The 12,716-nt window shown below is 44.6% G+C and overlaps 1 protein-coding gene across 1 annotated transcript; it reads left to right on the plus strand.

Moving 5' to 3' along the window:
* Positions 1–1,145: 1,145 nt before the first annotated feature.
* shisa7a (shisa family member 7a) lies at positions 1,146–12,185 on the plus strand. Its single transcript, XM_077599484.1, has 6 exons — positions 1,146–1,645; positions 4,309–6,050; positions 8,216–8,370; positions 8,824–8,889; positions 10,025–10,210; positions 10,321–12,185. The coding sequence occupies exons 2-6, from the start codon at positions 5,368–5,370 to the stop codon at positions 11,370–11,372; spliced, it is 2,142 nt and encodes a 713-aa protein (XP_077455610.1). The 5' UTR covers positions 1,146–1,645; positions 4,309–5,367; the 3' UTR covers positions 11,373–12,185.
* Positions 12,186–12,716: the final 531 nt, after the last annotated feature.

Genomic DNA, 12,716 nt, shown 5'->3' on the forward strand with positions numbered 1-12,716 from the left:
TTCCGAATCAATTCTACCAAACCTATTCATTTGCTCACAGTTCGATACTTTATTGCAAGGGTGTCAGACTCGGGTTGGTTCGTGGGCCGCCTTAACGTCAACTCGATTTCATGTGGGCCGGACCATTTAAGATATAATATTTAGATTTTTTTAAAATAAATTGATTAAAAGAACTGGATTAAAAGCCCTGAATATTCCGTTTTTTATAGATCTGAAACAATATTTATTTTAGCCTTTTTAATATATATTTTTAGATTTTACCAAATGATTTTTGAACTAAAAACACAGAAAAAATGGATTTAAAAATTAAAATTATTGATTTAAAAGGGGGAAAATCAGTAAATTTAATATACATCTATACTCTTCATTTTAATTTACATCCTAAAACAGAAAGTCGGCACTCATGATTGACTTTCCCGGGCCACACAAAATGATGCGGCGGGCCATATTTGGCCCCCGGGCCGCCACTTTGACACATATGCCCTAAGGGGATTGGTCAATGGCAGGCAATGAGTCAATGAAATTGTAAAGTCTCTTTATTGTCACGACTATCGTTTTTCTGCCAAAGTGATTTCCCCCAAACGTTCATCTCAACAAGCCAATCGTCCAAATCCATCTTGTACAGTGCAAAGTAGATGAAATAGAAGACAACCATGCCACCAACACAGAGGAAATTTCTAATAAAACGCTGACAAGATGACACATTGATGTGATTTTCACAGCCTTGCGATTGGCTGGCGACCAGTCCCGGGTGTACCCCGCATCTCGCCGGAAGTCAGCCGGGACATTTTCCAGCTCACCCACGTCAGAGAAAACAATCAACAACAAAAAAAAATGGATCGAAGAGAGCCCTGAATGATGCTTCTAATACCATTGACGAAGTCATTTAAACATGCCAACCCTCCCAGTCAAAATGGATTGGTCAATGAATGCAAGTGACTAGTGTATTCACGCATTTATTTTTTTTGCACCAATCCCCCCCCCCCCTTCCCTCCCTCCTTTGGTGTCATCGCTTTCATAATTGCCACCAACATAATGACACAGTTGCCTTGGCAACCATGTCTCTATGTCTCCTCCCCCCCCCCTCCCATCCTCCTCCTCCTCCTTCTTTCTCTCTTTCGCCCCCCCTCCCTTCTTCTCGCACATTCACCGGAGGCTGATCGCGCTCATTTAAACTTCTTTTCCGCTTCTGCCTGGCGCTTGGAGTGATGAGGAGAAGCCGCCTAATCAGCCAGGAGCAGAGTTGAGAGGGTCTCATCAGAGGGTCCAATCAGGATTGCGTCTTTGAGCCAAAGTTGTAGTGAAAAATCCCACCGCGCTTTCCTTTCCTTGCTCTTTGCTGGGGGAATGTTCCAGCTCGACGCTGACATGTGTGAGAACATCTCAGAACATCTCGTCTGGTGGTGCTGACCCACCCTCCCCCCGTTGCTAAGCCGCCCCCCCCTCTACCCCACCTCCCCTTCCTCTATATGTCGTGCGTGAGCGTGGATTTAGCAGGAGCGAGGACGATGGAGACCTGCGACACGGCTTTAGTTTAATGCAAAAAGGGGGAGAAATAAAAAGAAAAAAAACAGGTGGTTTGGCTCCAGATCCAGAATCCGGAATCTCCGAATTCCTTTCAAAGGGAGACGCAAACTAAAAACAGGTAAGAAGACACAATCCACACTTTAAAAGCTAATGTTTATCATCATCCTCATCATCATCTTATCGCATGTTTCCCCTCAATTCATTGTTTTCAAGCCATATTTTTTGTCTGTTTTCCTAAATCCATCATACATACATCTTTACATGTCTATCTTTTCATTTTTTTTTGATTAGCGCAAACGTCCTCTCCTATAATGCGAATAATGGCATAAAAAAAACCTCTGGAGAAGCAGACAAACCGGCTCCAAATCCACCCACCCACGCACTCGCAGCAGCGGCGGCGGCGGCGTCCGCACGCTACGTGCAAGTCTTGTCCATTTCCCCGTTACAAGTTGCAAGTAATGAACACGTCAGATTAAAATCGATGTGGCTCACTGCGCAGCGGAAAAAAAACCCCTCATCATTTCCCAAAACATGCCACCGAGCAGCCTTTTTTTAATTGAACCTGTCGTTTTTTTTCATCTTCTGACCACCCCCTCTCCCACCTACTGCATTTTCCCGACGTATTTGACGCTTTTCTGACTAGCACCTGTTGCCCTGAAAAGTATGGCGCGCTGGGTGCAGCTAACTCGGCGAGGAATTTGCCCAATTTTGCTTGTTTTCCATTGTCCGCCCAGTGGCGACTCGTCACTCTGCATGTTGACACTTATCAACGTGTGGCGTTCGCTTGCCCACCTTTCTCTTTTGGCCGCATTGCCCCAGAGGGAACGCATTTGACGTGCCTTCCCGTCATTGGCGGGGCAAGTGAACCCTCGTTCACCCCGTGGAAGAAAAAAAACCCTCAAATCTGACGCCCGTGGTCGTCAAGCGCCCGTCGTATCCCCCTTCCCCCGGCTCAGACGGCGCTGCAGTGCTATTCTGAGAGAGTTAGCTGCCTCAACCCACGCACGGAATCCGAGAGAAAGGCTGAAAGAAAGACGGAGAGGAAAGCGGCGTGCGGTAATGGTCTTTCACTTTGACGCACCGCCACGTTGACCATTATTGGGCCATGTATACATGCGTCCTAATGTTGGTGATGTAGCGAGCGCTAAGTGCAGGGAGAAAAGGACTGGCTTGTGTAGCCACCCACCCACACGTTGCCCTCCCACTCGTGGCCGTCTATATCTTCCTGCTCGCTTCTCTTTGTGCGCTTTTACATCCCTTCGTTTGCCTGTTATTTATTTTTTTAAAGATCACCAATTTCATGTCAGCAAGAAAGCCATGCCAAATTTGGCAAAGTCTGCCAGGATTTTGTCCATTTTACCTGAAGCGATTTAATATACAAAGCCATTTTGACAGCAGTTCAGCAATTTGAATGAAAAGAATCCTCTTGAACAAAACGGCATATCTGAAAGATATTGGATTGGATTGGATTAGATAACTTTATTCATCCCGTATTTGGGAAATTTCGTTGTCACAGTAGCAAGAGGGTGAGGATGCACAAATAGGAAAGGCATTTTAGACATAAATAGATAGGTAATAAGTAAGTTAATAAATAAATACATGAATAAATATATAAATTAATAAGCGTGTTGCTAAAATATATATATATATATATATATATATATATACATATATATACACATATACACACACATACATATATAAGCACATATAAGGCATTTTAGACATGAATAGATGGGCAATAAGTAAGTTAATAAATAAATACATGAATAAATATATAAATAAATAAGCGTGTTGCTGAAAAAAATATATATATATACACATACATATATAAGCACATATAAGGCATTTTAGACATAAATAGATAGGCAATATGTAAGTTAATAAATAAATACATGAATAAATATATAAATAAATAAGCGTGTTGCTGAAATATATATATATATATATATATATATATATATATATATATATATATATATATATATATACATATACACATAGGTGTACATACACATATATACATACATACACATATAAGCACATATATACATACTTAGTATGTACATATATACGTACATGCATGCATGCATACGGTAGGTCTTAACACTCAGCCATTTGTTTTGTTAAAGAGCCTGACAGCTCATGGGAGGTTATGAATCAATGTTTTGTGTTTTGATTGGTTTCATTGTATTGTTTGCTTAACCAATCATTGCTTCGATCCAGAGCAATGCATTGTTACAGTTACACTGTCAAAAAAAACCATAAAAGTTAAGGTAAACTATTGGTAGCTGCAGTTACCAGATTATTAACGTAAAAAAAACATGAAAACATTTTCGAAAAGCCATAAAAAACAGTTATCCTGCTGAGATGTTTCAACTTAAAAATCGTTTTTTGATGGCTGCTCTCATTTCCAAGTGAGATTTGAATCCTCAAAGCCATCTTGGCAGTCAAGCGTGCTGACCATCGAGCTATAAACAACTAGTTATAGGAAGGGCTACGTGTATCACATTGTTGTGCAAAGAATCGATATCGTATCACCATTAAACTAGCAATTTACTGACAAGAGGACCTGGAACTATACACCAATTGGTCAAACAAAGATAAACGTAAAACATTGATCAATATCCTAATTTTGTTTTTAAAAAACATGGTTGTCAGATATGTTTTAGCGACAAAATGCACCGAAAAAAACTGCAGAATTTTGTAATATGGGCAAATATCCCACCCCCAGCCACAATTGACCTTCCCGCTAATCAACTCTTCTTCTGTGTATTCCAGCGGACCCCCCAGCCTGAACACGAGAGGTCCCTCAAGTCATTTTTGGCCCCTCTCCCCCCTTTCCCAACCACCCCCTCAAAAACTGCAGGAGCCTCTATTCTCCACCACGCATTTTTTTTTCCTAATTACATAGCATTATAATTTCTCCAGCGGGTGACGGATCTGCCAGCACACAATCGCTTTTTTCCCCCGCATTTACATACTTCCCCACAAAAGTACTATTCTTTAACCCCTCCCGCTCGTATAAAAAAAAAAAATCAGGGCTAATTTTTCTCCCTTTTTGATTTGGGAGAATTTTCATTTCATCGCACGTTTAATTAGTCGCCCCGCTTTAAATGGCGCTGGCAATTTGGAAGGCGAGCGCGGAAGAACGGCAGAAGTCGTCGCTGCGAATGCGGGGAGCCATTTCCTGGCGTTGTGCTTACTCCTAATTTCCAGCAGTAGCATCATCATCATCATCATCATCATCCTCATCCTCACACTTAAAAGCTCCCTCATTATCACCCACCACACTTCCAGCCAGCGCCAGGCCGGCATAGATACGCTAATCCGGGTATAAAAGTACAACGTGTATCTATAGATATGCCCCAAGATGAGCTAGTACGGCGGGGGGCGTCTCTGGCGGGCTCCCCTTAAGAAGTCAGCGAGCGAGCGATGCGCTGATGAGATTTCCGACGAGTGCCTACTTTTTGAATGTGCCGTCACGCACAGAAGAGCCGATTATAACGTTTACGTTGAAATATATGCGGGGGGGAAAATTGCTGTTCAAGTGCCGCCATAAGCGTAGGAATGTCAAGGAACGCCTCATACCTTAAATTACTCTCGAGTCTAGAGTGAGACGAGGTTTTTTTTTCGTAGGGCGTTTCTACAAAATCCATTCATTGCCGTTACAAAGGCATTAAAAGAAATTGCGTTCGCTTACGACCACTTTTTTTTTTGTACCGAATTTCATCTGGCCGGCTTTTTTGAATGAATCCGCTTTCACGTGGTGAATCTCCTCCGCCTCGTTAGCCGGCTAAAACCTCCCCGACAAAAGCGTAATCCCACCGTCATGTAAAAATGACGTCCGCCGCCAAGCTCCGAATCTTCGCCTCGCTCTTCTTCCTCGCCGCCCCGCACGCCATTGGGCAAGATGTGCCCCTGTCTTCCGCCCCGCCCCCTGGTCGCTCGGTCCGGGAGTTCAACCCCAAATTGTCCGCCCCCTGGAGCAGAGCCGGCGCCCCGAAAAAGGTGGCGGAGAGCCCCCTGGGGGAGGAACTGGAGTCTCCCCCCAAGCCCTCGGCTCAAAAAATGTTCCCCAAGAACGTGACGTCGTCCGACGCCCTGGCCCCGCCCCTGGGCGCGGTCCAGGCGCCGCCGCGCCTGGTGGACATGTGGATAGACGCCTGCCAGGGTTATTACGACGTGATGGGTCAGTTCGACAACTCGTTCAACTGCACCTCGGACACGTACATCTACTGCTGCGGGACTTGCCACTTGCGGTTCTGCTGCCCCGACCGTAACCGGCAGCTGGATCAGAACAGCTGCAAAAACTACGATTCGCCCACGCCCAAGTCCGACCCCACCATCGTGTTCATAGAGGATCCCGAGACGGAATTCGACCCGCTCAAGCAGCAGAGCCACAACACGGGCTTCGTCATCGGAGGCGTGGTGGTCTTCATGGTGGCCGTGGCGGTGGGCATCAAGATTGTTTTCAACAAAGTCCAGCAAGAGGCCATCCAGAGGGACCTCAATATGCCCAGGTTAGTTGTTTATTTCGATTCTTGAAGAAAAGATTGCATTTATCCTATTGACGCTTTTGTCAAGTGTTTTCGGCAATTTTGCATCAGTTCTGTCTTCAGCCGTGACCGGACGTTTGGTCGACGGACGGTTCGTCGACGGACATTTCGTGTACACACACGCCAATAATACGCAATTTATTGATAATTTTGATATTAGATATTTAGATATTAATGCTCTGACATTTACAAACTCTCTCTCATGATTATAATTTTGAGAGCGAGCGAATCCGGCGACGAATAACATGTACACACTCCAATAATACGCAAGTTATTGATAATTTTGATATTAGATATTTAGATATTAATGCTTTGACATTTACAAACTCTCTCTCTCATGATTATAATTTTGAGAGCGAGCGAATCCGGCGACGAATTGTCCGTTCGGCGAAATGTCCGGCGGCGAATCTGGCGACCAAACGTCCATTCGGCGAAAGGTCCGTTCGACGAAACGTCCGTTCGACCAAACGTCCGTCGACCAAACGTCCGTCGACCAAACGTCCGTCGACCAAACATCCGTCGACCAAACGTCCGGGTACCGTCTTCAGCATCTAAAATGCATACTCGCTTGGATTTAGGTCGGGTGAATGACTCGGCCATTGCCAAGGCAGATTTTTTTTTTTTTCTAGTGCCTTAGAAAGACTTGAATGTTAAAGGTTTTCAAGCGGAGAATTGCACTCCAGGCGAGCTAAACTATAAAGTTAAATACACAACTACACTACTGCATTTCAATTTTCAATATTCTGCTAATAGGCAAACACACAAAAATAGGCGCTATTGTATAGAAAAATTCCTGTCAAGAAAATTGGCGAGAAATTGTGATAAGAATCAAGAGCCCCCATTTTTGGAGTCAGGCAATTGCACTTTTTTTGACCACAGACCAGAGAGTTATTTTCTTTAAACATTTTACTGTAATTCCACCTCAGTACGGAACCCCAGTACTTTTAGCCTATGTGCTTATTCCACTTATCCGTGAATGAATGATGTGAAGAAATGAGGTTTTCAGGACTAAATGAATGGCCCAGATTCCTCATTCTGGCCACACAATAATTCTCTTAGTCATCAGCTGGAAAGTGAACGAGGCTACGAGGCTGCCGCTCACTTCTCCAGGCTGAACAACTCGCGTACTAATACTAATCATGGAAATGTATCTATTGTTAACATAAGCAAACCACAAACTTAACACATAAGAAATGAACTAATGTCAATAAGTCCCATATTGATTGACGGCCATGGTGGAAAGTGATTGTGATTCAATAACAACAACAAAATAAAGTCTCGTAGGCTAATTACAAGTGATACATTGATAAATAAGGGCCTCGCAGAGAGCACATTTACAATAATCGGTTTTTAGTATAAGAGATGTATAAAGATGTATTTTTTTATCTTTCAAGAAATGTTTGCAAAACCTTACTTTGTGTAGTTTTGCTAAGAAATTATTATGTAATAATGTAGTATATATCCTTTGTGTGTATGCATTATTTAGCAAAACAATTATCAACCTTGAAGTGTGTGTGAATCTTTGAATTTTACATTCATTAATCATAAATAAATGATTTCAATCCAATCATGCAACAAGTATGCGCAATGAAAAATAATCAGTTGAAGCAACTAATACGATAAATAATGCAAAGTATTATCTATTTTGAAATGCTCCAAAGCCTTCAATGCTTACAATTATATTCAAATTCCAAGGAATATAACCAATACTTGCTCACGCCGCTGCGGGCCTTAAACAAACAAACAAACAAACAAACAATTTTAGGTTCTATTTGTGCCCAAAAAATTGAATTATTGATCATTTTTACACCTACTAAAAGCCTACTGATGCACTGTTGGCAAACTGCGGTTTGTTTTATTTCACAAAATTCCAAATAAAAGAGCTAAAAGTGGAATACTGGCCTATATATCTCAAAATGTTTTATAAAAAACACAAAAATCACTTTATTGTAAAACAGTCAAATAATTTATAACACAAAAAAATGATGCTAATCCCTGTCAATAGGTGTTGAGTTTCTGAGGTCGTCCAACTTGTTAAAGTGGATGCCAGGGGCTGCTGGGATTGGCACCCAATGGCAACCAATGACTTAATATCACTTGTAAAGGCCTTTTCCCCTCTTATTTTTTAGGGCCTTGGTAGACATGCTGCGACACCAGTCCACTCCAGTACAGCAGGACGAGAGGAACAACAGCATGGCTCTGGTCGTGGGGGACGGTCAGGGGACGCTGGGCCGCCCTCAGAAAAACCTCTACGCCCCAGGACTGCCGAGCAAAGACAACAGACGTGAGTGTGCGGAGCTATTTGCGGCACAAACCCACAACTTTATGGTTGTGTATTGTTCCGTGGATGGAATGTGTGAACGCGCGATATTTTAACAACTTCTTCAACAACAATATCTTTGTAGTCTTCACAACCTTTTTCTTTTCACGGGAGTACTAAATTGTCGGGTAGCTACTCGGGTGCGAGCACAAGTTGCTTTCCCGTTGTTTATTGTAGTAGAATTTACAACAACAAAAAAATAACATGTTGTAAAGCATTGCATGTGCAGTCATTTTTGGAACACTTGGACTAATTAAGATTTTAATTTGCCATTCATGATCCAGTCACTAGAAAAAGCATATGAGAGGGTGTTGAGTGTCCTTGAATAAAAATAATCTCTTGATTGGATATAGCCAAATTAAAAAAAGATAGCAATGTTGTGAGCTAATGATGAACTATTATGTTTTCTAATTGCAGTGGGGAACTTACAACATAATTTTATAAACACCTCAGGCTCCAGCCCTAAACACACCGCGACAATTGGTAAGTACGACCAGAAACAAACGCCCTGACTTCCAAGTTTTTCAAGTTAAAAAAAATAAGTACTGGCACGCTAGAGTCATGAAATTCACTGACATGCAAGTTACCAAAGTACAGCATCATGGGTTGTTATTGTTATTGTTTCTATGTCTATATAATGTGTACCGTATTTTCACGACTATATGGCGCATCGTATTTTAAGCCGCAGTGTCAGTAACGAGTTCTATTTCTGTATTTGACACACACACAGGACGCACCGTTTTTAAAGACGCAGTCAGGCATGGCAAAACATACACCAGCTTAAACATACGGACACACGCTAAAAACGCGTTTTTAAAAAGGCAACGGAAGCAAAACTGAGTTTGGTTGTACTTTATTTAGCCATTTTACAATGTACTCACGTCATCATCACCCACAAATCCATCAAAGTCCTCATTTTCTGTGTCCGAATTGAACAATTGTCCAAATTAGTCATCGAAAATGCTGAGTTTTATACGTTCGTCCAGACGGCTACAATCCATTCGCATATAGCAGCTAGCGTAACTGCCACGCTTCGTAAAACTGCGTTGATGTCGATGTCCAGGCCACAATCCATTGGGTTTATTGACAAAAGAACTATATATCCCAACAGTCACTGCGCAGTACTTTTTCTACGGGGGAAATAGTAGAGTCAGGGGCTGCTTGCCGTAATTGTGAGAGCTGTAGAAGATGGTGTACCCTATTGACTGATTTATTTTATTTTATCGTGATAACAATTTTAGTATTGGTCCATATATAAAGCGCACTGGATTATAAGGCGCTGTCTATTTTGGCGAAAATTTAAGACTTTTAAGTGCGCCTTGTAGTCGTGAAAATACGGTACATATTCGTGAACTTTAGTATTTAGTACTTGAAAATAACTGACAAGTCAGACTGACCTGCAAAGAACGTAACACACATTTACAATATTAACATGCTAGTAAACACAAGAAAATGGTGAAGTTATCATGTAAAGGATTTTTTAAAGTGTATTGGGAGTGAACAAACACAGGTGTGTCGCTGTCGCTGTGAAAATTGAAGCGATGGAAACACTCGCTGCGTATCAAGAGGAGCAAATCTCATTTAACACGGTTTTCCCCCGGTGGCTTGCCCCCGGCAGAACGCACCCCTCGGATGAACAACGCGCAACTGGCAGCGGGGGGCACCTTGCTCTCCAGTAAACACAACAACACCAAGTCCCAGCCTTCCTTCCACCACTCCCTGCACAACCTGGCCCAGCTGCCTCCCTCCTACGAAAGTGCCACCAAACCCGAACTCAACAGATACTCTTCGCTCAAACGGCTGGGTAAGTGCAGTCCATTTTCCAAAGAGGCCCCAATCGCGGCGAAACCCTCCTCCCCCGGCGCGGCGTTGCGTTCGGCTAAACACTCGAGACGAATCTCGTTTGGCTTTCAGAAAAAGGTCTCGACGAGTACTCCTCCGGCTACTGCACCACCAAACGGCGGCCGCACACCGCCCAACCGGCCCTCCAGTCCTCACAGCACCACCTCCACTGGGGCGGCGACTACACGTTAAGCGCCAGAGGAACGCTTCCCAGGCACGCGGCCCGACCCTGGATCCCGCCACCGCCCTCCGGCATGCCCACCTCGCCGACCCCCAACCCTTACCCACTGGATCCACCGGAGCCCCAGTACAACCCCAATTACGACACGCTTTCCAAACCCCGAAAAGTCAAGTCTAGCGACCAGCTCCTCAACATGGGGGATGTCCCCGGTAACACGGGTACCCTGTCGCGTCTTTCCAAGAACCAGCAGCACCAGTACTACAAAGCCATGGCCGCCTCCGGGAAGAACTCCAACACGCAGACCCTTACCCGCAAGACTCAGGACAGGCAGGACAGACAAGACAGGCAGGACAGGCAAGATAGGCAAGACAGGCAGGACAGGCAAGACAGGCAAGATAGGCAAGATAGGCAAGATAGGCAAGACAGGCAAGACAGGCACGACAGGCACGACAGATCAGAGAGACAGGACCGGATGCTCATGTCCCCGGACCACTTAGAGGAGAGAATGGGCGGCATTGGAGTCATGGATCCGTACACCCACCCAGGAGGGGGCGTCCCTACCCTCCCCCGCCAGCAAAAAGCCCAGTCCCAGCAGAACGTGTGCGCTACCCCGTCCCTGGACCGGCACCACATGATCAAGATGAACTCTCACCCGACATCCGGAAGAGAGCAGGAGAGGAATCCGGGCATGACCGGCCACATCAGCGGGGGCATGGGCTGGGCGGGAGAGATGCCGGGGGCGGGTGTCGTCATGGGAACGGGAACCCTAGGGGGCCACAATGCCCGCAGGATGGCTTTCGCCTCCAAACGGCAGAATACCATCGAGCAGCTGCATTTCATCCCGGGCGGGGGCGGGGGCGGCGGCGGCAGCAGCGCCGGGTCCGGGGGAAGCGGCGGCAGTCAGGGGATTCGAACGGGGAGCAAAAATGAGGTTACGGTGTGAAGAGGCGTCGCGTCGCCGCGCCTGTCGTACAGCTCGCCCCCACGCCACGGGACCAGCGCGCCCGTTTGCATTTAACTCGTAGATCCATAGCTGCCAGAAATAAGATAATAATACTACAACTTTATCTTAGGCTACTCTCAAAAATTGAGGGATTTTTTTGGGGGGGTGAAACTTCAGGAAGTGCTCTCTTGCCTCAACCTAGGCTACGTTCACACCATTATTTTTGTGTAGATGCAAAAATAATGCGAATTGTAAGCGAACGACTCAACACGCATGCGCACCAGCATGTCGTCACGTGTAGTGTTTAAGGAAGTCAAGACGGTCCCTTTGTGAGGTCTTTGTGGCAATTGTGAACATTTAAGTAATACATTTGATGTCATTTTAAATCTAGAAGAAAAATATAGTCGGCGCCTTCATCTGCCATTGCTCGTTCGCAGCTGTTGTATGTTGTGTCAAACAGTGATGACATGTTTTAACTCATACGTGTACAGATCGCGTTCATGCTACTGAGACGTTGGATAGATATTTGATTTTTAACCTCTTACGGATGTTGGATTCAAAAATCGGAATTGAAGCGTTCACACTGCATGTTATCTGTCGTATGTGGGAAAAACAATCGGATTTGACCTTTTTTGTAAACGTAGCCCTAGCTTGAGCTTAACTGGACTGGACATCTATCACCGTCCATTTCGTTGGTCAGAGAGCATTTTTTCCGTTCATCCTGAACTTTCACCCCAAACCAAATATCCCCCCCCACCACTTAGACAATTCTAACTAGTATTGTGGTGGTAAACTCTATACGCTAAATACGACCACTTCTTAGAATAGTTAGGCGAGCTGCAGTTGTGTGCGAACATACATCAGCCATATTTTGTAAGTGAATTTGCCATCTTTGCCATATACACAGCAGTGCCATTACTTGCACAGAGCAGTAGGGTCAAACAAAGCAGTACAGTAGACCGTTTAAAAGAAAAAAAAATGAAAATAAAAGAAAAAAAAGCACTCAGGAGCCATATTAGATAAGATAAGATGTATATAAAAGGACTGATGAAGGGCGAAGAGAAGAGGGAAAGAGAATTTATTTAAAGGAGGGAGTCAACTACCTGCTTGGCCAGCCCTCGCCTACAACGGTTTATAAGCGAAACGATTCCGGCGGGTGAGCGGAAAAACGCCGGTCTGACCTCGCCACGGGGAGGAACTGACTCGCACGGCGCCCCGTCGGCGAGATCGACTTTTCTGGGACTTTTGGGATGACGGAGACGCCGGGACGCCCGCACCAATTCAAACTGTGAACCGACGACACCCTCCAGTTCCAAATGCCCGGGTTGCCTCGTTTGCCATGTG

The sequence above is a fragment of the Stigmatopora argus genome, chromosome 4 (assembly GCF_051989625.1).
Source record: "Stigmatopora argus isolate UIUO_Sarg chromosome 4, RoL_Sarg_1.0, whole genome shotgun sequence".
NCBI classification, from domain to species: Eukaryota; Metazoa; Chordata; class Actinopteri; order Syngnathiformes; family Syngnathidae; genus Stigmatopora; species Stigmatopora argus.

What these genes read in the sequence shown, in the direction of transcription:
- shisa7a (XM_077599484.1), top strand. Translation starts at nt 5,368, where the DNA reads ATGACGTCCGCCGCCAAGCTCCGAATCTTCGCCTCGCTCTTCTTCCTC. An exon ending in GCCGAGCAAAGACAACAGAC is followed by an intron (nt 8,371 to 8,823) that starts GTGAGTGTGCGG and finishes TTCTAATTGCAG; the next exon opens with TGGGGAACTTACAACATAAT. An exon ending in TAAACACACCGCGACAATTG is followed by an intron (nt 8,890 to 10,024) that starts GTAAGTACGACC and finishes TGCCCCCGGCAG; the next exon opens with AACGCACCCCTCGGATGAAC.